General features: G+C 35.7%; 1 protein-coding gene across 1 annotated transcript in view; it reads left to right on the top strand.

Annotated features, from left to right (window-relative positions):
• The window catches only part of LOC128211864 (uncharacterized), a 35,218-nt gene extending 10,131 nt beyond the window's left edge, over positions 1 to 25,087 (top strand). The window contains exons 5-16 of the mRNA XM_052916972.1: positions 240 to 313; positions 6,482 to 6,664; positions 8,722 to 8,898; positions 9,220 to 9,309; positions 9,963 to 10,079; positions 10,296 to 10,432; positions 10,612 to 10,709; positions 10,964 to 11,091; positions 11,486 to 11,569; positions 12,342 to 12,512; positions 22,792 to 22,948; positions 23,317 to 25,087. Of these exons, the coding sequence (XP_052772932.1) occupies positions 240 to 313; positions 6,482 to 6,664; positions 8,722 to 8,898; positions 9,220 to 9,309; positions 9,963 to 10,079; positions 10,296 to 10,432; positions 10,612 to 10,709; positions 10,964 to 11,091; positions 11,486 to 11,569; positions 12,342 to 12,512; positions 22,792 to 22,948; positions 23,317 to 23,788 (1,888 nt within the window). The 3' untranslated portion in view covers positions 23,789 to 25,087. The remainder of the gene's footprint in view (positions 1 to 239; positions 314 to 6,481; positions 6,665 to 8,721; positions 8,899 to 9,219; positions 9,310 to 9,962; positions 10,080 to 10,295; positions 10,433 to 10,611; positions 10,710 to 10,963; positions 11,092 to 11,485; positions 11,570 to 12,341; positions 12,513 to 22,791; positions 22,949 to 23,316) is intronic.
• Positions 25,088 to 27,025: the final 1,938 nt, after the last annotated feature.

Below are 27,025 nucleotides of genomic sequence, written 5' to 3'. Positions count from 1 at the left end.
CCGAATGGGTATAGGGCTCCCATGAATAGTTAGACATCATGAATAGTGGGGCCTCATAAATATTGTGATCTCATGAATCTCATGAATATTTGGACCTAATGAATATTGAGGCTCATGCATAGTATGCACTCATGGAAATTGGGTGCACATGACCGGCTGGACACGTTTTCAGTAAATCGACAAGAGAAATAATTAGTATATTTATTTTTCCATCTTCACATTCCTCGCTTTCGTTCCAGTGTCACAGATACTGGCGACTCATCCACAGCCACCACAACTGTTACCGTGACTGTTGAAAACCTCGTTATACCAAGTTAGTAGATCCTTATATTTTGTTTAAGTGTAAATATCTTGCAGCCATTTGGGAAACCACAATGTCAGGGTTTGATGTATGATTATGGATTACTACAACTGTCTTATATTGTGATTTCTCATGTCATTGTGTCTAGCTGTCATGTTGTATTGTCTAACTGACTTGTGTTAATGACAATCGAAAATCCTGTAAGCATGTCTATATGTCATATTATTATTATTATGCCTTAATGGCATACAATATTATGTCAAATAAACATGTTATTATGGCTACATTACTTGTTTTATGTCCCTCTGTCAAGCGTCTTTATTTGATGTGGCAGTATGGGATGGTAATTGAATGTTAGGTTGTTGATATCACATTGTTATGGTCAAAACTAAATGAGTCAGTTAAAAATAATAGCATATCCTACAGAAATCATAAAATGCCACGTGGGCATCAAAAAAAATCATGTGGGCATCATAACATGCCATGTAGACATCATAACATGCCATGTGGGCATCATAACATGCCTTTTAGTCATCATAGCAAGCCATGTAGACATCATAGCATACACTGTAGACATCATAACATACACTGTAGACATCATACCATGCCATGTACACATCATAACATGCAATGTAGGCATCATAACATACACTGTAGACATCATAACATGCCATGTGACATCATAACATGCAATGTAGGCATCATAACATGCAATGTAGACATCATAAACATGCCTTGTAGACATCATAACATACAATGTAGACATCATAACATGCCATGTAGGCATCATAACATGCAATGTAGGCATCATAACATACACTGTTGACATCATAACATACACTGTAGACATCATAACATGCCATGTAGGCATCATAACATGCAATGTAGGCATCACAACATACACTGTAGACATCATAACATGCCATGTAGACATCATAACATGCAATGTAGGCATCATAACATGCAATGTAGGCATCATTACATGCAATGTAGGCATCACAACATACACTGTAGACATCATAACATGCAATGTTGGCATCATAACATGCCATATAGACATCATAACATGCAATGTAGGCATCATAACATGAAATGTAGGCATCACGACATACACTGTAGGCATCATAACATACAATAAATACATCACAACATGCCATGTAGACATCATAGCAAGCCATGTAGACAATATAACATGCCATGTAGGCATCATAACATACAGTAAAGACATCACAACATGCCATGTAGACATCATAGCATACAATGTAGACATCATAACATACCATCTAATCATCATACCATACCATGTAGAAATCATAACATGCAAAGAAGACATCATAACATACCATGAAGACATCCTAACGTGCCATGTAGACATCATAACATACAATGTAGACCTCATAACATGCCATGGATAAATCATAACATACCATGAATACATCATAACATACAATGTATACATCATAACATGCCATTGATGAATCATAACATACCATTAAGACATTATAACATGCCATGAAGGTATCATAACATACAATAAAGATATTATAACATGCCTTGAATACATCATAACATGCCATGTATACATCTTAACATGCCATGAAGACATTATAACATGCCATGAAGACATCATAACATGCAATGAAGATATAATAACATGCCATGAAGACATGAGAACATGCCATGTATACATCTAAACATGCCATGAAGACATTATAACATGCCATGAAGACATCATAACATGCCATGTATACATCTTAACATGCCATAAAGACATTAAAACATGCCATGAAGACATTAAAACATGCCATGAAGACATCATAACATGCAATGAAGATATTATAACAAGCCATTAAGATATCATAACATGCAATGAAGATATTATAACATGCCATGAAGACATCATAACATGCCATGTATACATCTTAACATGCCATGAAGACATCATAACATGCCATGAAGACATCATAATATGCAATAAGATATTATAACATGCTATGTATACATCTTAACATGCCATGAAGACATCATAACATGCCATGTAGACATCATAAAATGCTATGTAGACATCATAAAATGCAACGAAGACATAATAGCATATAATGTAGACATCATAACATACAATGTAGACATCATTACATGCCATGTAGACATCATAGCATGCCATGTAGACATCATAGCATATAATGAAGACATCACAACATGCCATGTAGACATCAAAACATGAAAATTGAGACATCATAGCATACCATGAAGACATCATAACATGCCATGTAGACATCAAAACATGTCATGTGACATCATAGCATGCCTAGTAGACATCTAACATACAATGTTGACATCATAGCATACACTGAAGACATCATAACATGCCATGTGACATCATAGCATGCCATGTAGACATCATAACATACAATGTAGACATCATAACTTACAATGTAGACATCATAACATGCCATGCAAACATCATAACATGCCATTTAGACATCATAGCAAGCCATGTAGACATCATAACAAACAATGTAGACTTCATAACATGCCATGTAGACATCATAGCAAGCCATGTAGACATCATATCAAGCCATGAAGACTTCATAGCAAGCCATATAGACATCATAGCAAGCCATGAAGACATCATACCATACAATGTAGACATCATAACATGCCATGAAGACATCATAGCAAGCCATGTAGACATCACAAAATACCATGTAGACCTTATAGCATACAATGTAGACATTATAAGATACAATGTAGACATCATAACATAAAATGTAGACATCATAGCATACAATGTAGACATTATAGCATACCATCTAGTCATCATACCATTCAATGTAGAAATCATAACATGCAAAGAAGACATCATAACATACCATGAAGAAATCATAACATGCCATTGATAAATCATAACATACCATGTAGACATCATAACATAACATGAAGATATTATAACATGCCATGAAGACATCATAACTTGCTATAAATACATCATAACATACCATGAAGACATTATAACATGCCATGAATACATTATAACATGCCATTTACACATAATAACACACCATGTACACATCATAACATACCATGTACTAATCATAACAGGCCATGTAGACATAATAACATACCATGTTGACATCATAACTTGTCACGACGACATCAAAAGAGGCTAGGTGGACATCATAATATACAATGTAGACATCATACCATGCCATGTAGACATAATAACATACCATGTGAACATCATAACATACCATGTGAACATCATAACATGCCAGGTAGACATCATAACATGACCTTAGGACATGAAAACATGCCATGTGAACATACTACAGTGGCAGGTTGACATCATTACATGACATAAAGACATACCATGTAGATATCATATCATGACATCAAAACATACCATGTAGATATCATAACATGACATCAAAACATGCCATGAAGACATCATAACATGCCATGAAAACATCATAACATACCATGTATACATCATAACATACCACGAAGACATCATAACATGCCGTTTCATTGTTTTCAAATGTTGCCATTAGCATTCAAAATATTTTATGGACAATAAAATAAATAATAGATGGCTGATGAGGTGATAGTAAAATTGGAAACTTTGGGAAATACTGTCAACTTCTGCAAATCAAACAACTAATATCTATAACATGTCATTTGAAAATATATATATATTGATATACAGGGTGTTAATAGTGATCTTTAAAAATTGAAAGTTCTCAAGTATGTATATTAGTTCTCGCACAAACCAAATTGTAAATGCCTTCCATGGCGTGTATGTAAACTTACATGATTTTTCGATACATGCAAATAATCGCCTACCTTTTCGTACTGCAATGGAAAAGAAGTACGTTGCATACGTCACAAACTAATCACACACGCTTTCTCGTTTCAACTTTATAATGAACAACCAATATATTGGCGCTTCAACCAATATCATAAGTACGGTAAACTATGGAAATAAAACGCCCAATATCTGGGGTAAAATATTATCCCATAGATATAAAGAAATTATAGTAAAACGAAATGAAAAACACTATATAAATATTAACTGTTTATCCCCGATCTAGGTAAAAACGAATACTAATTAGAGTCAACATTGTTCCTCATTGATTTTAAAAAAAAGATCAGCCATTTGTCTGTGTACAGCATTATGCATATAAGTATTCGCACATGAAACACAAAAGACACTGCTTTTCATTAGCACTGTTGAAGAGACAATAAAACATATTTACTTTTGCATGTTCAATGTCTTCATTTCAGAAATAGTTGTTGCATTCAATTCCTTTTAATAAACGTCATATAAGAGATAAAACGTAACAATTGAACAGGAAATAAAAATGACCTCCAACACCTGTCTTTGTCTACCACTCAATACATATTGTACCATGTATCCCTGACTGACGCTATATGGGATATTCTAACTTTATAATTTTGTATCTCATCATTTTGTCTGCAAATATTATTTAAATTGTAGATTAAATCAGAACTTGACTACGGAGCGCCTAAGCTATCTGATACAATCAATTTTGATTTGCATATATACTTGATTATGTTCAGGTATAGCGTCTGTATATGTAGATTATATATAACAACTTGAAGCTTATACCTTATTTTATAAGAATGAAACGTCATGGTAAAGCTAAGTATCCGATTTATAAAGCTAAAAGCGCATTATATAAAGATAAAACTTTATTTTATAAAGCTAAGACCTTGTTATATACATGTAATGCTAAAATCTCAATATATAATGATTAAACTTCCTATCTAAAGCTAAGACTTCCCTTTATAAAATTTAACCCTCATTATACAATGATAAAGCTTCATTAAATAAAAATATAAAGCCTCCTTTGTAAAGCGAAAATGTATTAAAAAAATATGATTCTGAATAGGTTATGTGTTATTCGATGGTTTCTGAAATAAAGAGTACGTGTTTTATTACTAGATTACAATATACAAAATTCATTTCAAAGTTGACAATGTTTACTTTTTGAACAGAAAAATACACGGAATAGGAAATTAAAACCTTAATTGCGAAGAAAGCTTGATATGAACATATTCTATCCTATTTTGAAACTAAATGGAAAACATGCAGCATCCAATTGAACATTGTGATACTCGAAAAGGTATTCCATTTAGCTTCCATTTTGTAGGAAAAGTGTGGACCTTCTCAGTATAACTGGTTTGTTCAGCAAAACACCCCTGAAACAATCACAAAGTGCCGTACAAATGGTTTTCGGGCGGTTTATAGCGGAATACATATCTCGGTCAAGTTGACAAAATTCTGTCTAGATGACATCTTGTCTACGATTAGTACGCATGTTAAAAACTATTGTTATCTAAAATTGGTCAATCTATTATTGTACATCAACCGTTCTAGAGATGTTGTAATTAGAATCGAAAGTCTGTTTCCTCCACAACAACATTTTATCTCTTTTTAACCTTTTATACCAATATTCCGGAACATTTGTTTTTCAAGAAAATAACACAACGGGAAGATTTTTACATATTCTTCCTTGGACAACGATATGTCAATATGATTTTCTTGCGATGAATTAATTTTGTTAATGGTCATATTGAGTAAATTGATGACTGCTTAACAGATTGAAGGATATAGATATAATATATTCCCGAAAATATTTTCAAAGTTTCGGTATTCCCATTGAATCGGAAAACGGGCAAGTTAAAGGAGAAGTCAGAAATGAATGTGTGATGCGCATACGGATAAATGTTTCGTCTTAGTCGACACTGTAAGCATTCTCATAATTGGAGATGCAAAAAATCAACATATGGTTCTCGTCCGTCGCAACTTTGTCTAAATTCTGTGATTTAAATGTGTTTTTTTAAGTCGTTTTAAAGTGTATGCAAATCACAAAACGCTTGGTTGCAAATTAATACATTAACCACCTTTGCACGACGTCCCTGTTCCAGTATATTCTGGTATCAATCTATAACAGACACTCAGGAATGCACATTGCATTTTCATTACTTGTAATAAAGGCGCCGATTACATAGCCCGCTATGAGACAATAACTAGCATTTAAATTGTACCATTGATTGATCTTCTACATTCATTTCGATTTTGAAGCAGTTTAACACAGTTGCATGACTTGATATGTCATTTCAAGTTTTTTCTACAATATGCCTTTCTCATATAAGGTGCAGAATGTGACCACGTTCCAAGTGTACTAAATGGAAGCATTGTCGGTGGAGATCAGTCACCTTATGTCGAGGGTCAGAATGTGACGTACAATTGCACAAGCGGGTACACTATAAATGGTACTACGACGATATCCTGTAACGGCTCTGGGGTCTGGTCGGAGACACCATCTTGCCTTAAAGGTAATCTCAGATAAATATAATATTGTGGTCGTATGTTCTTATGTCGAGTTGTTTTACTTGTTGTGTGTTGTTGTTATATGCTTGTTTTCACGAAAAACATGGAAGTTTGTTCAAGGTATGTTCAGTAGCTTGATAACAAGATCACATAAAAGTCATAATAAATCAGTTCAAATAGCCCAAATTATATTTTACACATGCTTAAGCATGTTTATCATCAATATAATACATTGCCTTAAGCATAAAATGAGAATTTAAAAGTACCCAATACTGATTTGTTTGTCAGGAAAAGCTTTCGGACCTCTGCCATTTCTGTCAAGCTTCAATGTGCTACCTCCTAAAAGAGGTAACTAATGGTACGAAACGTACTATGTCGCATGAAGCCCAAATGACACCTGGTGTCATCCCAACGTTTTAATCTGAAATAAGTGTCGAATATATATTGAAGAAAACAAGAAAGTTTCGAACGTTCAATAGTACACACCAAATGTAAAGCAAATACCTCCCAAGGACACGGGCCATCTTTCCAATGTGAAAGTTGACAAACAACAGGCCTGTGTCGATCACCCAGTTTTGGTGTGCGCTACTAGAATATTTTATTGTCAGTTCAATCATGACTTTTCTCGAGGTCAATAATAATCTTACTTGCTGTCCATAGTAAAAGAGACAAACACAGCTGTTAAACACTAATATAAGTATTTGAAGAGTTTGACCGTGTCCTCATCGATGCATATGCATTACGAATAATTATGGAGTACCCGGCAATATCAAAACCTTTAAGGATTAAATTCTTCATAACAATTCACTATCAGCTAGTATTTTGTAAAGGAATGCACCTAGAAGAGTTCCAACCGTTAGCGATGTGCCTCATGGTACTGTCTTGTGTCCGAAACAAAACATGATTGCCAAATTGCTTTTAAAGGCGATGTTATCAAGATAGCTTTGAGTCCAGGAAATATATCTTAAGACTAATAAGGCCAACAACATGCGTGATGTTCTACATCGATATAACCATTATGAAACAACATCATTTAAAACCAAGCCCATGTCACCGGTGTCTGATCAAACCTGTACGTGTCATATCAGCATCCCTCCAAAAGTCGGTCTGCACCCATTGGACGCATTATAGTGTGAACCCATCGCATCATCCGTGCAATTGTAAAACAAGGATTGACCAGTCTAAAATGGGCGAGTTCCTTCACCATTATACAGAAGGATCTGTTCCCTCAGTATAAAGAGGGAGTATTACACTCAACAGTACAAAGAGTCAGTTGTACCTTCGCCAGAATAAAGAGAGCGCTGTACTCTCATCAGTTTTAAGAGGACGCAGTTCCCTCACCAGTATGAATAGGAAGCTGAACCCTCGTCAGTGGAAGAGCTATTATGCCGTGGGGAACAAATATATACCAACTTTTTGAATAACATCTTTTGAAAAAGTAACATGAGGTTGGAAAAGCTTGAGGTTAAGGAAGGGTCGGTTTTAAAAGAAGGCCGAGGAATTCGAGGTACAAGTAGTCTAGGCAGGCTCAAGTTAAGACGACTTGCCAGGTTATAGGTTAACGAAGGCTAGCTTTGCTTGAGCTGAAAGAAGGCCAGGTCTGGCTCGAGGTCAAAAGAGGCTGACCAGGGTCGAGATTAAATGAGGTTTTCCAGACTTGATGTAAAAGTAATCTTGCTAGCCTTATTTAAAAGATGCTGACCAGGCTGAGGTTTATTGAGGCTCGCCAGGCTGGAGTCTAAAGCAGGCTGGCCAGATTCGGTTGTTAATGAAGGCTGGTCAGGCCCTACCTTAAATGAGCATAAGTTTGTATCAGCTTGGTTTACATTATATCTTTACAACAAGTCTGTATTAATAACATGAGTTTTATAATTATGTCAATGCTAACTTGAGCTATGGCCATTTGATGGCTTGACACAACGACATTTCGACTGATTCCTGTTTATCAGGTTCCCGAACGTTACACAAAAAGCGATTGGTTACTGTAGCTTATCAGAATTGCATGTATGTATTATGCATTCCGTATTAATTCTGTACAACGTAATTTACAATTATTTTACAGATTGTGACTCAGTGCCTAGTGTACTTAATGCAGAAATTGTCGGCGGGAATCTGTCCTCTTACGTCGAGGGTCATACCTTGACGTACTCCTGCACTAACGGTTTCACTATGATGGGAACACCGACAATAACCTGTGATGCAACTGGGGCCTGGACGGTACCTCCATCTTGTCAAAAAGGTAAGGGATAAATTCCGCGTATAGGTAAATTAAGTAAAAATGGGTATTTTGTCATAATGGTAATTCAAGTGCAAGATATGATTTTTACTTTATGATAATGTATCGAAATAGAAGAGAGAATTTTAGAGGAAAACACTTTTCTAAGCCTTAAGTTGCGATAAAACTATTTCATATCTAAGCCACCATAATCTGATAAACAAAAGAACAAAATACGTTATATTGTTATTTCAGTGGCTGTTTAAGTATCATAAAGTTGAAAGAAGTAATTATTGTCGTTTCAAACGAAACAGTATTAGTAAGCAGGTTTTTTTTTATTTTCAGATATAGGCTCAGCTTGCTCCTCTGATGCTGAATGTCAGAACAACTTGCACACACCGCCCTATGTTTGTGATAATACTGTGTGTAAATTTGGTAGGTCACCTGTGGTCTCGCACATCTTAGAAAGGTTCCTACAATAGTTGTAATTCTTAAAGGATACGAAACACATTTTTACGTTAGACATTCAATTGTTTCAGTGTAGGGTCGCAATATATTCCATCCGATGAGCAATCAAAGGTGTAGTTTATAAGTGGCTTTAACACGAGTAATATAGTTGTTTTTGGTTACTCTAGATTTTCTTTTTATAATATACCTATCAAAGATGAAATGAATCTAATTTGTAGTTTTCAAATTAAAGCCCTTAATGGTAACAAGCGTAAAATCATAACGAAGATTATTTTGTCGAAAATGTATCTTAGCCCTTATGGCCCTGACGTTTGACTCAGTTTTCAAAACGATGTATACTATTAAGCGGTGTCGACAAGTACATGTTAACAAACATAATTCTACTTCAGGGAAGCGTCATTTAATTCCGTGCCCAATAAAAGCTACTGATTAAACTTTATAAACCACAGGAAAGCATAGTATACAATTTTTGTTATGTTGTAACTTGTATTTATATATTATACATTTTTTGTTATGTTGTAACTTGTATTTATATAATATCAATGATGTTATTGTGTAACAAAAGCGTTTAATTTGATTGTTATGAAAAATATATCTCTAACAGATTATTTTCATTTCAGGGGTCGGAGGAAGAAATTGCACAGTATTGACGAACTCCTGCCTAACAAATGGTCGATGTACGTCAGATGCTTGTGAATGTGTTGACGGCTTTGACCCTGTTGACAACAAGTGTTACGGTGTGCATATTAATTTAATTCTTATGTTAACAAATATTCCTAAATGTTAATGCGCACAAGAAGTTGTAAATTTGTTTTGAATGATTGACAATCGAATTGTACCTCACCGTAATCACGTGTTTATCATTCACGTGTGTCGTTCTGCAAAATGCTTACTATGTCCACAATACTTTTAGTTCTATATTTCTGATAATAGAAAAACAACATTTATTTTAGAGTTGATACTGCAAAGTCCAAATAACGGTAGCAGGATAGAAATCTGCGAGACAACGGAAATAAATGAAGTGATTGCAAATCTTTCCGCTAGTTTCGCTCCAACAAGTACTGACTTCGTGTTCAACATTTCCGACCCGGTAAGATAGTCGATGGCAAAACATATTTAAATCATTTATTTTGATGTTATGTTAGGGTAGCTGCATTTGCAAATAGATAAACATTCATTCTGGATTTAAACCAGCTATACGGGCCTAAACCCTACACCTTTCACTGATTATTTGAATGTCAAACAAATCAATCCAATGTATCTTTACAGTCGAACAACTTTGCGATAGCAGACGACACCATTATGGTTGTTTCGGATTTAGACGTTGACGTTGAATCACCCGTCACTTCCTACGTATTCATAATCGAGTAAGCTATTTTAACGACATACATAGTCCTAAGCCCTTAACTAAATGACAATATAGCTGACTAGTCGGAATCTTTTTTTAATGTCTATCGTTTTGATGAACATGCATTTGTTCGGCGTAGCGTAAGGAATTATGCTACAGTTTTTCATAAAGGAAAACGTAAACATCATACCCGTGTAACCCTTTTCGATTTTCATACTAAATAATACTAAGAGTGAATTATATCATATGTGAACCGCTTATTTCTTTTTGTAGACTTTCGCATCCAAACAGTTCCCGAACAGCTTCATCTACAATCACCATACGTGTAGAGGATGATAATGATAATGCCCCTGAATTTAGCAGTGACAGTTACACATTCGACATAAGTGAACAATCTACAGGTAAAAGTTGATTGGTGTTTTTATAATTAATGAAACAATAAAAAGTACAGTGATAGAGACTAATCCGATACCAAACAAGGAATCTCAACGCTACAAGTCACAACACTTTACACACTTTAAAATAACATCGTTAGGTAAATGTTTTGCTAACCGCCTTGGTATGGACAGTTTAAGCTTAGTTAGGATTGACTGGTAATTTTGAGCGACTTACGAATTCCTTTACGATCGCTCTCTGGCACAGCGTTAATACGATTTAGGCATGCTGATCATAACTTTATTTCAATTTTGTGCAATTTGATATGCACGGTTCGTGCATCAACTTTAATTATTATTAGTGAAAATCAGCCGAACAATGGTTTTCTTGTGCTACACAAAAAGTTTTGTATTATTTCAGCATCAACTACCGTTGGAATGATAGCGGCTACGGACAAAGACAGCACGTCACCAAACAACATGATCGCTAACTACACAGTTATTGGTACCTTTTCCGTATACTCTAATGTTATCATTTTTTATCATTATCAGCAACCCCGTTTTATACTACAGTAAGTTTGTCATATATGGAACAACTGCTTTTGCCAGTCATCGTGTTAAAGTTATCTTTTTTATACCTTTCTACAAAGCTTACTTCCTGGCTCAAATTTTCTAAGATGGCTTAGTTGCCCGATGCTAAACATAAATAATAAAATGTTAACAAACATCAGGACGAATAACACGTAGTCAAATTTAGCAAGCATGATTCAATAAGTCAAATTTACGAGTGTCCACTATTTATATGATAATGTATGCACTTTTCCTGGAATGGAATATCGAGCATTAATATCATGCAATATTACTCCACATCAGACTTAATGAATCTTTCTTACAATAATTCTTCTCTTAATATGTTCGTCATATACTCGTGTTCCATTCAAGATGAGGTGTTTGCAAAATGTTCATTTGATATATTATTTATAAACCATCAATAAAAAATAAAAAGGAACTTGCTATTCCTGTCCATTGTCAAAACATCAACATCAATATTTATCAGTTTTATACCCCTTTATCGACTGAGACTTTTAGTGTGTTGTGAAATGGTGAAATTCCATTCCATTGATCGTGTTTTTAGTGCACATTAAGTGCTAATATATAGGCGTTTTCTAAATATGTGAAAGGATCTTTTCCATTTTACTATGACTAGAAATTCTGCTTAGACGTGTTTTACAACCGAACGCGACTGTCTATTCTTATTGTCAAATTCAATATTTAAGGGACCAATGAATTTGAAATCACCTCGGACGGGGTGTTGAGGGTTTCATCTGGTGCATCGTTTAATTACACTACGACGCCATTATACACATTTTTTATCATGGCAATGGATGGCGCGCTTGAAGATGTGGAACTGTCGACAAATGTGCCCGTTACTGTAAACATTATACCAGGTATGTGCTTAATTTATTAATAGCTACTTAATTTATTAATAGCTACTGATTCTTGACTTTTCGCCTGATACGTATAAAAATATATACAAACACACCTATTTTGAATACAAAAAAAGCCACACATTTGTCCATCTAACTAATAATATAAAAATTAATACTTTTGTTTATTTTGTTTTATATTAACGGATATTATGTCCAACCAAAGAAAATTATGCTACAATATCTGATTTCTTATCCTTTTGCTTGTGACACGTCGCGTGCAGAGTTCTTTAAAACATAGAATTATAAGATAGTAATCACTAAAATCAAATTTATGCAATGACCTTTTGTCGAGTTTAAAAATCAATATAAACTATTTTGCCATAATGATTGTGAATGTATACATTGAATCATTATCCTGGTTAAAGACACCAATTTTAAAGCCAAAAATGGCGACACAAGCGATACCACGCCAGACATCAAATATCGAATAGTTCTGGTTTAGTTTTAAAATAAATCTTTTAAACGCATATTGAAAAAATTGATACGGTAAACTTAAATCAAGAAAAGACATGAGTCGTAGACGAAGAAACGTAACCCCTTTCAAATATACCAATAAAATCGTTGCGCATCAAATCTAAAATAATGAAAGTTCGTAGTAAAGTCATACAACATAAAGAACCTCATTGCACCAGTTAACGACATTCGCTAGTCCATCAAAAGAAAATCTCCTCTGCAATTACTAAATGCTTTATGTTAAGAAAATACCGGAATGTCGCCACTCAAGGAAAAGGGCTTGTCATTGTTCGAGTCGACTTGGTAAACTTTATTTATAGACAATACCAACCTAGTTGTTTCCACAAAATACGTTTGCAATCTTGATTGTACAAATAGTTATGTTATTACTGAATGACTTGGGAAGGAAACTCCTCCACAATATCATCCTAAGAAAAGCATCGGTAGCATATTTTTGCGTGCTTTCTCAGAGAATGTTCGAATAAAGAATCCATCGTTAACACATTTTTGCGACAATTACATCAACCTCGCAAATAATAGCTTACATTTACAAAATTAGTTCATTTTTTCTTTCCAGAATTGTAAAAAAAAATACTTTCATTTTAAAATTTCTTTCTGACCCATGGTTTATAAAGCACGACCTGACCGTTATCGGAAACAGTTTATCAAATTGCATCACAACAACGGGGGAAAACTAATCAATTCAAATCACTTTTAAACGTTTGAAATGCTAATGACAACAATACAAAAAATGTATCATTAATTTGCATTTTACAAATTGTTGATATCAGTTTTTGTGCCTCGCGGACACATGACAAACAATAACAAGATAAATTTTTAATTTACATGTGTATAAATGATTAATGAGTCGCGATCCGAACATATCCGAAGATGTTGAGTTCATCGGAAAATGTTCGCATTTGCGGGAAGGCAGTTCATTTAAGGAATGGAATATGATGTGTTAATGTTAGGAAATGGTGAATAATCTGCATTATTGTAACAACCGGCATTTGTTAAGATCCCGCAAACCAGGATGTCTTCGTCGAGCCCCCAGCATCGAAGTAGCACTCGAAAGAAGTAACTTTTTGCTTTTCAAAACAAATAAATAATTTACGTTGCTTATTCCCGCTTAAACAGGACGTAAAATACCTATTTAGCCATCTTTAGAGGCAAAAAAAATCTTGTTTGAAATTATAGTTTCGATGTAGTTTTTATACATTCTTTCTCTACTTCTTACTTTAGGGTACATCCGATACGCAGTGGTGTACAAATACTATTATGAACAAATAAGCTTCTAAATTATTACATAAAGATAACACAATCTTAAAAGATGCGTTGCAGTCACACAAATACCTCTATTGAAAAAACTTTTTTTTAATGAAGACAAATAATGCATGCATCTTTGTACAAACAAGAAGGAAAAAACAAACAACTAAAATGGAATAAATCTAATAACAAATGTTGTCGAATGTTCTATGATAAATATGAAAATCTTATTAAATAAAAATCCTTACTAACAGTGTTTTCATTTGTCAAGACTGCGTTGAAAACAAATGACATTAAAGTTTATTATTAAAGAATTTTAGCAAAGGTAGAACATTCTTCATTGCATTCAACATAAAATAATATGTACTTCATTTGGTTTAAGTGTGAGCTGATATGGACACGCACACGCACACACCCTGTTTGTTTCCTGATAGGCAAACCTTGGTTATCGGATGTTATGTGTATGGTCACCGTCCTCCTAATAGATTATTGGATTTGTATGTTTATGGTCCCCCTCCATCTAATAGCTTATTGGGTTTGTATGTTTATGGTCCCCCTCCATCTAATAGCTTATTGGGTTTGTATGGGTATTGTCCCCCTCCATCTAATAGCTTATTGAATTTGTATGGGTATTGTCCCCCCTCCATCGAATAGCTTATTGGATTTGTATGTTTATGGTCCACCTCCATCTAAAAGCTTATTGGGTTTGTATGGGTATGGTCCCCCTCCATCTTATAGCTTATTGGATTTGTATGGATAGTGTCCCCCTCCATCTAATAGCTTATTGGATTTGTATGTTTATGGTCCACCTCCATCTAATAGCTTATTGGGTTTGTATGGGTATTGTCCCCCTCCATCTTATAGCATATTGGATTTGTATGGATATTGTCCCCCTCCATCTAATAGCTTATTGGATTTGTATGTTTATGGTCCACCTCCATCTAATAGCCTATTGGGTTTGTATGGGTATTGTCCCCCTCCATTCAATAGCTTATTGGGTTTGTATGTTTATGGTCCCTCTCCATCTAATAGCTTTTTGGATTTGTATGTTTATGGTCCACCTCCATATAATAGCTTATTGGGTTTGTATGGGTATTGTCCCCTCCATTCAATAGCTTATTGGATTTGTATGTTTATGGTCCCTCTCCATCTAATAGCTTATTGGGTTTGTATGTTTATGGTCCCCCTCCATCTAATAGCTTATTGGGTTTGTATGGGTATTGTCCACGTCCTTTTTATAGCTAATTGGGTTTGTATGTTTATGGTCCCCCTCCATCTAATAGCTTATTGGGTTTGTATGGGTATTGTTCCCGTCCTCCATATAGCTAATTGGGTTTGAATGTTTATGGTTCCACTCCATATAATAACTTAGGCCACAACAAATTGATCATTTGTTCTACGGATTTTGCCAAAAAAAAGGAGAAGCGAGCGAGCGAAATAAAAATAAAAATATTTTTTCCTAAATTTAAGGCAAATCAGAGGCGAGCGCAAGGCGAAAAATTAAAAAAAAAAAAAAGTTACCAAATTTATCATACAGTGTATGTCAAGAAATGCTTATGAATTGCAAACATAGGTTCAAGTATTAATGAAAAGGTTTTGATTGTATCACATGCAAATCTGTCTCAATATTTAACAAATGGCAATAAGGTCCAGTGCTTTACTATTAACTTCAATTTAAACGTGGATTTATTGTAAAGACAACATTCCATAGTAACATACATTTATTTGAAGACCAAAAAGAAAACTATTGTATTCATTCCGTAACTTACTATTACAAAAAAAAAATTTTAGACTTGTAAGAGTAATTCATGATTTGAATCAGGTCTAAGTTTGAACCTCTTGAAGCACATGATTAAATTGTAGTGACTTTGACATTGCAGAAGATCGAAAATGTAAATAACACAGAGAACATATCTAAAAAAGACACTGTGGATTAAATCGCGGGAAAACATAAATGAAGCAGTATCAAACAAATCTGCAAATGTGGCACCAGTCATTATATTAGAGCAGGTGGTGGAATAAAGATATTTCCCTTTAAAGAACCCTCCTTTACCCCGAACCTATGGTTTATAGGTCCGTGCCTTAAAAAAGAATATCATGTCGGCCTCCATAGCTTCAATGCCCATAAGAAACAGGCCACTTTAATTACAGGCCATTTTATACAAATTGATCAAAGAAAACAAGTGGATAAAAACGAAGAATTGAGAAAATTAAAACAGTCACTTTACTTATAAAAGGTTTTATTTTCTGGTTTTACTGATGTTTTTTTATTATACTGTCCATGTGTATGTAATGCACTAGTCAATTGTAACCACGCCCCAAGGTCCGGGGAATAGCGGGGACTTTGACTTTCGGTCCAGCCAACCCCGGGTAAATCGACTGCATTCACCCGGCACTGTGGGGCCACCTGGAAGGTAAAAACTTGGCCCATTTCCCCGACTATCCCTGGTATACCCAAGGACCTGGGGGGAGGGGGCGTGGTTACCGTGGATTGACTGGTTCATAAATATAATGTACAGGCTGGTTCTAAAACATTTACAAGTCCTACTATTTTTATCTGTTTATAACGATAATGATTATATGAAAACTGAGAAATGCATTTTAGAAAATTTAAAAAACAACTCACGAAAACATGTTCAATTGTTGTAAGTCGTGTGTCCGTGTATTTTTATATAAGTTTTGCACTCAAAATTCGATTTAGTTATTATTTAACACAAAATTTTGAGTACAAAACAATGAATTACTTAAAACACACATAAATAATTATTGCTTTCGACTCTGTGAAACTGTTGTTGTTTACTTAAGACTGTAATCCATTGACTTTGACACTGATTTTCATTTAAAACGTGTATTTTACATTACGAAAACCCGAAAGTAACCCGAAAATTAATACCGGAAATAAATAACAACGGTGCGTCCTGCAAAATATTCCCGACAAAAAAGACTGTCAACAAATATCGGCTGTTTTGCGGTTACCCGCACCTGATTTTGTCCTGACACGAGGAAATTTTGCTCGCGAAGAATGTAAAGCATGGAAATACCTTCAAAAAAGGCGAAGTCGACGTTGAAGGATTGAATTCTTAGTGAAAGAATTTCAGAAAATAGAGGAAATTCAGAAGTAAACAAAAAAATAATATGCGCGGCCAAATAGTAAGTGCGGGCGCAAAAAAAAGAGTTTTTTTTAAATTTTTTCGTTTTTCAAATTTTAGGTGCAGCAAATCCGACGAACAAATGATCAATTTGTTGTGGCCTTATTGGATTTGTATGCGTATGGTCCCTTTCATCTAATAGCTTATTGTATTTGTATGTTTATGGTCCCCCTCCATCTAAAACCTTATTGGATTTGTATGCGTATGGTCCCCTCCACCTAATAGCTTATTGGGTGTGTATGAGTATTGTCCCCGTCCTCCTTATAGCTAATTTGGTTTGTATATGTATGGTCCCCCTCCATTTAATAGCTTATTGGGTTTGTATGGGTATTGTCCCCGTCCTCCTAATAGCTAATTTGGTTTGTATGTTTATGGTCCCCCTCCATCTAATAGCTGATTGGATTTGTATGGGTATTGTCCCCGTCCTCCTTATAGCTTATTTTGTTTGTATGTTTATGGTCCCCCTCCATCTGATAACTTATGGGTTTGTATGCGCATTGTCCCCCTCCATCTTAGACCTTATTGGGTTTGTATGCGTATGGCCCCCCTCCATCTAATAGCTAATTTGGTTTGTATGTTTATGGTCCCCCTCCATCTAATAGCTGATTGGATTTGTATGGGTATTGTCCCCGTCCTCCTTATAGCTTATTTTGTTTGTATGTTTATGGTCCCCCTCCATCTGATAGCTTATGGGTTTGTATGCGCATTGTCTCCCTCCATATTAGACCTTATTGGGTTTGTATGTGTATGGTCCCCCTTCATCTAATAGCTTATTGGGTTTGTATGCGTATGGTCCACCTTCATCTAATAGCTTATTGGGTTTGTATGCGTATGGTCCCCCTCCATCTAATACCTTATTGGGTTTGTATGCGTATGGTCCCCCTCCATCTAATACCTTATTGGGTTTGTATGCGTATGGTCCCCCTCCATCTTAGACCTTATTGGGTTTGTATGCGTATGGTCCCCCTCCATCTAATAGCTTATTGGGAGTTTTATGCGTATGGTCCCCCTCCATCTTAGACCTTATTGGGTTTGTTTGCGTATGGTCCCCCTCCTTCTAATACCTTATTGGGAGTTTTATGCGTATGGTCCCCATCCATGAAATAGCTTAATTGGTTGTATGAGTATGGTCCTTCCCCATCTAAGAGCTTATCGGGTCTGTATGCGTATGGTCCCCGACCATATAATAGCTTATTGGGTTTGTATGCGTATGGTTCCCCTCAATCTTATAGTTTAATGGGTTTGAATGCGTATGGTCCACCTTCTCCTAATAGTAATTCGGGTGTGTATGCGTATGGTACCCATCAATCTAACTTTTCGAGTTTGTATGTGTATTCCCCCCCCATTTCCTCGTAATAGGTTGTTGGGTTTGTATTCGTATGGTCCTCCTCCTCCTCCTCATAGATAATCGGGTATGTATGGTCGTATGCCCCCCCCCCTCCATCTAACAGCTTTTCGGATTTGTATTTTTATGGTAAGCCTCCATTTAAGAGTTCTTCGGGTTCGTATGCGTACTGTCCCCCTCCATCTTATAGCTCATCGGGTATGTATGCTTATATATATTCTCTTTTATTCCACTTTTCAGTGATTTAACATATGATATAAGTGACAAGGCATACAATGTAGTTAATAATATAAATAATACATGTTCAAAAAGTACATTACTTATACATATTATATAATTGTATGATTATTTACAAATGATTGGTTATAATGATTGAACCAATCTTTCAAATTTTGCATTCAATATGTACACGCATGCATACTGTATATTTACCCGTCATATAACTAAGAGCTTATCGAAAACGAAAAATAAGCATTTAGTGGCAGGTTTAAGGTGTGTATGTTAGGGTACGTATGCAACAAAATGCAAGCAATATTTTATCACACTTACACACTATTATTTTTATTGTACAGATTGATAGTGTCGTGAACAAATTTGCATGCTTTTTTAAGAAACATCTTAAAAGTTTTCTCCGGGAGACTGAAAGCAGTGATGAAGTTTGGCTGGAAGAGTGAGCACATTAGATATTCATTATCCGAATTTACGAGCAACGTATATATGTGCTGACCGCATAATGTTTTAGTTTCGTGTAGAAAAGTTTTTCTGAGGCTGCCAGTTTTTGAGCAGATGATAATGGTATGCATTATAATATCACTTGTTTCAGTTTTGCAGAGTTTACACGTGTATTTCGGGTTGAAATTGTCTGTAAACTAAGGCCTTGGTTGCACTTATGGCGTGAATGATTTCCGTGCGTGACTGTGCATTCAACCAAAGAATGGATGGGGCAATAGACTCATGGACGCTTTGGAATCTTCGGAAATCCTCGTCAGAGTTGGTTCTTCTTCGCCACTGAGTTTTGTGATAATGTTCGATTGACTATTTGTTTCCACTTACTTTTACTTGGGAATATTGATGTTTTAAGGTACACATTCAAAGACCCAATCAGTTCGTATTTTTGCAAAAGTGAAATTATGTCCGGAATGTAGCCTATCTGATGTTGAAATCCCTTTGCTATGTATAGGTTCAGTCTATAGTTGAATATTTGACGAGTTAGCAATGAGGTGGGCATAGTACAACGTTTTTGCAGGAACATGAGTTTACGTTTATGGATGTCGTATTCCATTGTGTACCAGCCTAGGATGCTTAGGGCCATATCCGTGCGTGTCGATGTCGGTAAATGTTGAATTCGTTTAGCTGCTAGGCACTTGAATCTTTCTAATCGCAGCATTGATGTAGCGAAAACGTTGAACCATAATTCTGCGCCGTACAGTGCTGTGGGTATGCTTACTTTTGTCACGAGAGAGGCTATTGTCAAAGGGTTAACATCGCCCTCGGGTTTTTCAATTGATAGTACACTGAAAAGGGAGGAGTATCCTTTTCGTAGACGATTGTAAATAGTTTCACTGCAACTTAAATTATACCTCAAGTTCACACCGAGGTGTTTAGCAGAGTGTACGCTGACCAGTGTTTGCTGCCCAAATGGTACTGTTGTTTCACGAGGAATGTTTTTCTAGAATATAACGAGTTGGCATTTACTGCAATTAAATTCATAGCCCCATTTGTTGGCGTATTCAAGGACAACAGCGACTTGATTTTCAAGAGACATTTTGTTCGGGCAAAGTAGAGTTAGATCATCGGCGAGAGTGGGGTTCCCATAGGGGATATCATGCAGTGATAAACCATGGCCATTATTTTCAAGGATGTTCAGTATTTCATCAATGAAGAGGAGGTAACTCCATGTTGATAATATTCCGCCTTGCTGTACACTTTGAAGAACAGGAAAGGTTTCGGATAGGACTCCATTTGCAAGAACACATCCTTTAAGAGATGAATATATATTAACCATCAGCCTCAGGAAATTGCCTTTTAGACCAAGTGATTTCATTTTCATAATTATGGCACTGTGCCGAACGGAATCAAAAGCACCCTTGGTGTCCAGTAGGGCACAGGAAACACTTGATCCGAGCTCCAGTCTATTCGCAACTGCTTCTTGTACGTTGAACGATGTTGTTACGGGCCCGATATGCTTTTGGTATGCATTTTGCTGTTTATTAGGGAAGTCGATGCCACTGTCAGCACACCATGTATTCAAACGGCTATGGATGAAATTTTCAAATAGCTTGTATAGCACCGGCAATAAAGAAATAGGTCTGTAGCTACTTGGGGAGGACCTTGGTTTTCCCACTTTGTGAACTGGGATAATGATACCAAGTTTGCATTCTTCCGGAACGTAAGCACATTTGATCATTAGCGTGAATAGTCGTGCAATATATGCCCGCAGAGTTTTACCGCCGTATTTTATGTGCTCCAGCGTTACTTTGTCATATCCGGGGGCTTTTCTCATCTTCATTTTTCTAATAGCATTATTTAACTCTTCGATCTGTACGTTTTCTGTTAAATTTGGGTCGAACTCATAGTCATTCGATTGTATGAATGCATTAACATCAGAATCTAATTTGTTCAGAAATTCGTTGTCAAAATGTGGTGCACTCTTAGGTTTGAAAGTTTGTGAGTAGTAGTCACGAAAAGCATTTGATATTTGGTATGGGTGCCTCAATGAGATACCATTTATAGCTAGCTCATTTATTGGATTCGATCTAGAAGTACGTTTCGTCTTTACTAAATACCAAAATAGACGCATGTCGCACTTCGCAGCCTCGTTTAAGTCATTATAAAACTTTTCATTGCAATTGTATATAGCAGCCTTTTGGGTGTTGATGAATGCTCGTTTTGCCGATTTGTAACTGACATATAGTGGATTATCACGCTCTCTGGGTTTTCCTGCAGAACACCATTTTTTTCGTTCATCTTTTTGTATCATATGCGCGCATTTTACATCACTAGTCCAATAAGGCTTAGCATGCATGTTATATATGGTCCCTATCTTCCTAATTGCTTTTCGGGTTAGTATGCGTACTGTCCTATCCATCTTATAGCTTATCAGGTGTGTATGCTTACGGTCCACCTCCATCTACAAGCTTATCGGGTGTGTGTGCGTATGGTTCCCCTCCTCCTAAACACTTATGGATTTTGTATGCGTATGGTCCCCTCCTCCTAATAGCTCATCGGGTTTGTACACGTTTGGTCCCTCTCTTCCTAATTACTTTTCGGGTTTGTATGCGAATGCTATCCTCCCCTAAGGGGTTATAGTGTTTGTAATCGTATGGTCCCCTCCCCCAACTTGTCATCAGGTGGTTCCCATTCTCATCACTGTCTATTTTGTTTGTATGTGTATTCTCCTTTTCCCGTTATGGGTAATAGGGTTTGTTTGCGTATGCCTACCAAGTTTCTAATGGGTTTCCGGGTTTTACGGTTTTCGGGTCCTATTTATAAGCGTTTGCCATCACCTCCTCAATTGATGATTGTGTGTATGCGTATCCTCATTTGAAGGGTTATCGGATTTTGCATGAGTTATCGGTGCTGTATGCGCATGGTCTATCTTCCCTTTCCCTGGTCCCCATTCACCTCAGGGATTATCAGATGGGTTATCGGATATTCCGATGCGTTATCGGGTTTATATGCGTAAGGTTCAACCCCCCTAATGGGCTTTGGGTTTGTATGGTACTGTCCCCAATTCCTTATCGTGTTTGTTTGCGTAAACTGCCCCTCCTCCTAATGGATGGTCATAGCTAACATAAATTCATCAGTGTTGTCATGTGGCTACTAAATAGGGTAGGAACCTCTTTTAAAGGACCTTATTGAGGGGTTTTGCTTAAGTGGCCGTTTATGCGAAATGACCTGTGACTTATGGGGACCGTTAGGACACTCCCTATTCTAGTTGTTGTTTTTTATTCACGGTCAGTATCAGCGAATGTCTATTCACTTCCTGGTTTGAAAATAAAATGCGTTTATTACGTTATTACAGTTACCAAAACAACTACAAAAACTCCGTCAACCTCACCACCAATCGAAACTAAGACACACGCATCGACCAGCGAAAAAGATGCTTATATAGGCGGCGGTGTTGGAGCCGCTCTTGTGCTCATCATCGTCATCATCGTCATCGTCGTCATCGTCTGTGTGTACGTAATAGAAATTCACATGTTGGGATGCGATGCAATTTTAATCAAAATGGAATTTATTTATATTTATTTAAGCCACATCCTAGAGTGATTAAATACGAGTTAATTATGTAGCACGTACTTCTTGGTGACTTTAAAGACTTAACATGCTAGTGTAAAAAGTTATATAGTCTGTAATATTCAATGGAAGTTTTTGCCAAATTCGACGTTATATTGTTTATCAGCAGTCAGGTGTTATTGATTTTAATCCGGTAAATCGGCTGATTTAAACTCAAATTGTGCCAGCGAATAAAATATTATTTTGAGCAATAAGCCAGACAACGTTTTGATCAATACTTATGAATCTTGTACACATCCCTTCCCTTTAGACGGAGAGGGGAGCGAGCTGATGATGAAAACCGGTGCCTGACTGACGTTTCCGGCCAGTATAAATCGACTTTACCTTTAGTGGACATTCAGGCAAAGGAGGGCCAGGAAAACAGCGATATTGATGACCCTAACAACCTGAATGACATTCGCGCCACTGAGATACACCAGAATGATTCCCCCCTTTCTGAAACGGAAACTCAGACAAAGGAAGACCATGAAAGCAGTGATAATGATAACCACAAGAGCCTGAACGACATTCGCGATATTGAGATGCACCAGAATGATTCCCCCCTTTCTGAAACCGAAACTCAGACAAAGGAAGACCATGAAAGCAGTGATAATGATGGCCACAAGAGCCTGAACGACATTCGCGCCATTGAGATACACCATGAGTCCCCCCTATCTGAAGCGGAAATTCAGGAAAACGAAAACCATGGATACAGTAAACTTGAATTGGCAACTAGCCTCTAAAGAAGCATCGTATATTCCCAACGTTTTAATTTCTATTTAACACTTCCTATGCAACATTGTATATTCAACATTTCACTTGTGTAATTTTCTATTGAATATTAATTTTTTATTCAACATTTCCCATTATTTATGTCCTTTGGAACACATAATAACTCCCTACAATATGAAACATTTTCTGTTCAACATTTCACATGTTTTATTTTCTATTTTACATTTTGGGTGTGTCATGTTTCACATGAACGTGTACAATGTTTCATATTGTAGGGAGTTTTTATGTACTAAATATAATTGATACACGTTTAACAATAGTGCATGCTTAACTTTTTGTAGTATGCTATACATATTGCCGACTTATACTAGCTATATATTATAGACCATTTCATTAAGATATGATTGCGTTCATATCACCAATTATGACATCAATCACGCAATTCATTACTTAAATTCACACCAATAGTTTATTATTTCTGTTCAGAATTGTTTAAAAAATGCTTCATTTCATTTAAGAAAACCTTACGGTAATTCTTTCTCACCCATGCTGTAAATTAAAACCCCGACTGTAACCGGAAACAGTATATATCAAATAACGTCACAATAACGCGGGAAAAAATAATATAACTTCTGTTATTTTATAAACGTAAACTTGAAACGCTTATAACAACAAATAATTAATCTATCATTAATTAACACTTTACAACAGGTTATTTTAAGTGTTCGCGGCATGCTGGCAGAATTCAAACAATAACACAATCAGCAATTTACATGTCAATTAATCTGGGATGATTCGCAATCCGAACATATCGAAAGATGTTTCGATATTCGGGAAATATTCGCTATTGTCGAAAGGCAGTTTGTTGAAGTGTAAATATTCTGAGAATGAACCTGCAACTATTGCATGATATGTTGTTAAAACAGTTCAGATAAAGGACTCCGATTATACTTTGAATTATTCAAGTTATACAAGCATATTTTTATTAGGTTTCATTGTACTTGATTGATTGCTACATATACCCATAAGTTATGATAGCAAAAGTTTTGTTAAATAAAAATCTGTTTTATGTGGGTCAAAATTGTTGAATAATATTGATAAAAATTATCAGAATCTCCTTTATATTTGTTACCATAGCGCTACAATTACATTGTGTGTTTGTAAAACATGCTTATTTATAGAAGCATACATAGGGAATATTTGTCGGTTGATCCGTGTTGTTGTTTCTCTTCGAGTTGCTTGTGGAAGAATTCCAAGCAACGTGATCATCTAACTCCTTCAAACTATTTCTTAATAAAAATAGCAATCTTTGTTGACGTTTAATTTCATAGAACCCACAAACACGTAAGCAACTAGATACAATAGTACCAAGTATAGATATACGATACAAAATATGAATGACGTATGCATGTAAATTATTTACGCGACTGCGACGCCACTTATGCATTGATCAAAACGAAAGTAAATGTCCGCCATTTTAAACAAATGAATGGTTTAGTGTTGGACAAGCAATTGTGAGTTTTATTTAAAAAAACACTAATAACTTTATGGGCACTCAATAACTGTCACTGTTGATTACACAAATCCGTCTACGTTTGTTTTTCTCATGCGATCTGTCGTAGTGGATGATAGTGATGTCACAGTTAAGTAGTTAAGGGTTTGTGAAAATTACTTCGGACATGTGGTTTGTGATATTGGTTTGCATTGGGGCGGAGATATCATCCGATCGAGCCGGAACTGCCAACATTGTATTGCTAATTTTTTTTTAGTTTATTGACAACTGAACAATAATACTATTTCAATGATTTATTTATATCAGAAGTAAACCAGTTCAATCTTCTAAGTGTTCTGGTACAAGGGATGATGTTCATTCCTACTCTTGACAAATCGTGTACGTTTTAGCATGTCATGTGATTAATTTAACAAACCCCAAATAACTCTTTCTCTCTCTCAACTGGCGCATTCATGGAACACAGGTTTGCTGGGAGCATAAACATAAGTTTTCAAGACACGCGAGTTAACGCGCGATTTAAACTAAACTGGCGCATTCATGGAACAGGAGTTTACATGGGATTTAACTGAAGCATAAATTGTAAACGAATTAACTGTGTGTTAAAATAAACTGTCGCATTAATGAAAAACAGATTTTACTTGGTCTTCAACTAAACTAACGAATTCATGGAACAAACCTTCACTAGGCAGTTTAAACCAAACGGGCAATTTCATCGAACACGAATATTCAGGGGGTGGGGAGGGGTCAAATCTAAACCGGCGCATTCATGGATCGCGAAGTAACTGGGTGTTTAAACTAACTAAACAGGTACATTATTGGACAACGGGTTTTTATGGGACCTTAAACAAAGGAAGGAATTCATGTAATACGGGTTTAAAAGGGTTTAAACTAAACTGGAACATTTATTCAACATGAACTTTAGTCGGGGTTTACCTTTTGCGTTTTTTCTTTATTTAGGATTGTTGGGATAAGAGTGAGGTTTGTGCACTTAAATTGGTTTAAATACCCGGTAAATTAACATTTTACTGACCGTTCCAAGGCGGTACCTAACAATCCTTGATAATAATACTTAGTTTTTTTTATTATATAAAGTATGTATACTCCGTGCTGCTGGTGGAGTTTTGTGCTGTTCTTCCATGCTTCTTGTTTGTGATTATATGTCCTATGTCTTTAGCTTTAGTTATTATTTATAATATAACTGAAATATGACTACAAACATAGGTTATAAGTGTTGATAGCACTAAAGTATGGCTACAAATATATGAAGGCTATTTCTGATACTAATTCAAGTTACCATAACAAATTAGTGTATGTTATCACTAAAACTAGAACAAGCATATTACGTCAATAAATATGAAGAATATTACAGATAAAAGTAATAAAAAGACTTCAAATAAATTTAAGTGATTACTGGCACTAGCAATAAAATAGAATCACATACACTAAAACTTGTTTTAAAGTATAACTACAAATATATTCAGGTTAAAACAGGAACTTGAACTAAGATATGACTACAAATATACGCAGGTTTTAAAAGGTATTAGAACTAAACTATGATTGCAAATATGTGTAGGTTACTAATGATTATCCAACTTAAGGTGCTCTGAATTGTATTCCTCCGTCTGCAGATAGACATAGACGTCGACATAGCGAGTTTGGTGTAATATAATTTACACCCGACATCTAAATTGGATTTATATATTAAATCAATAGTCTTAAACAGTTTACACAGAAT

The sequence above is a fragment of the Mya arenaria genome, chromosome 12 (assembly GCF_026914265.1).
Source record: "Mya arenaria isolate MELC-2E11 chromosome 12, ASM2691426v1".
Lineage (NCBI taxonomy): Eukaryota > Metazoa > Mollusca > Bivalvia > Myida > Myidae > Mya > Mya arenaria.
The sequence above is the reverse complement of the archived record's forward strand: the minus strand, read 5'-3'. Positions and strand labels throughout refer to the sequence as shown.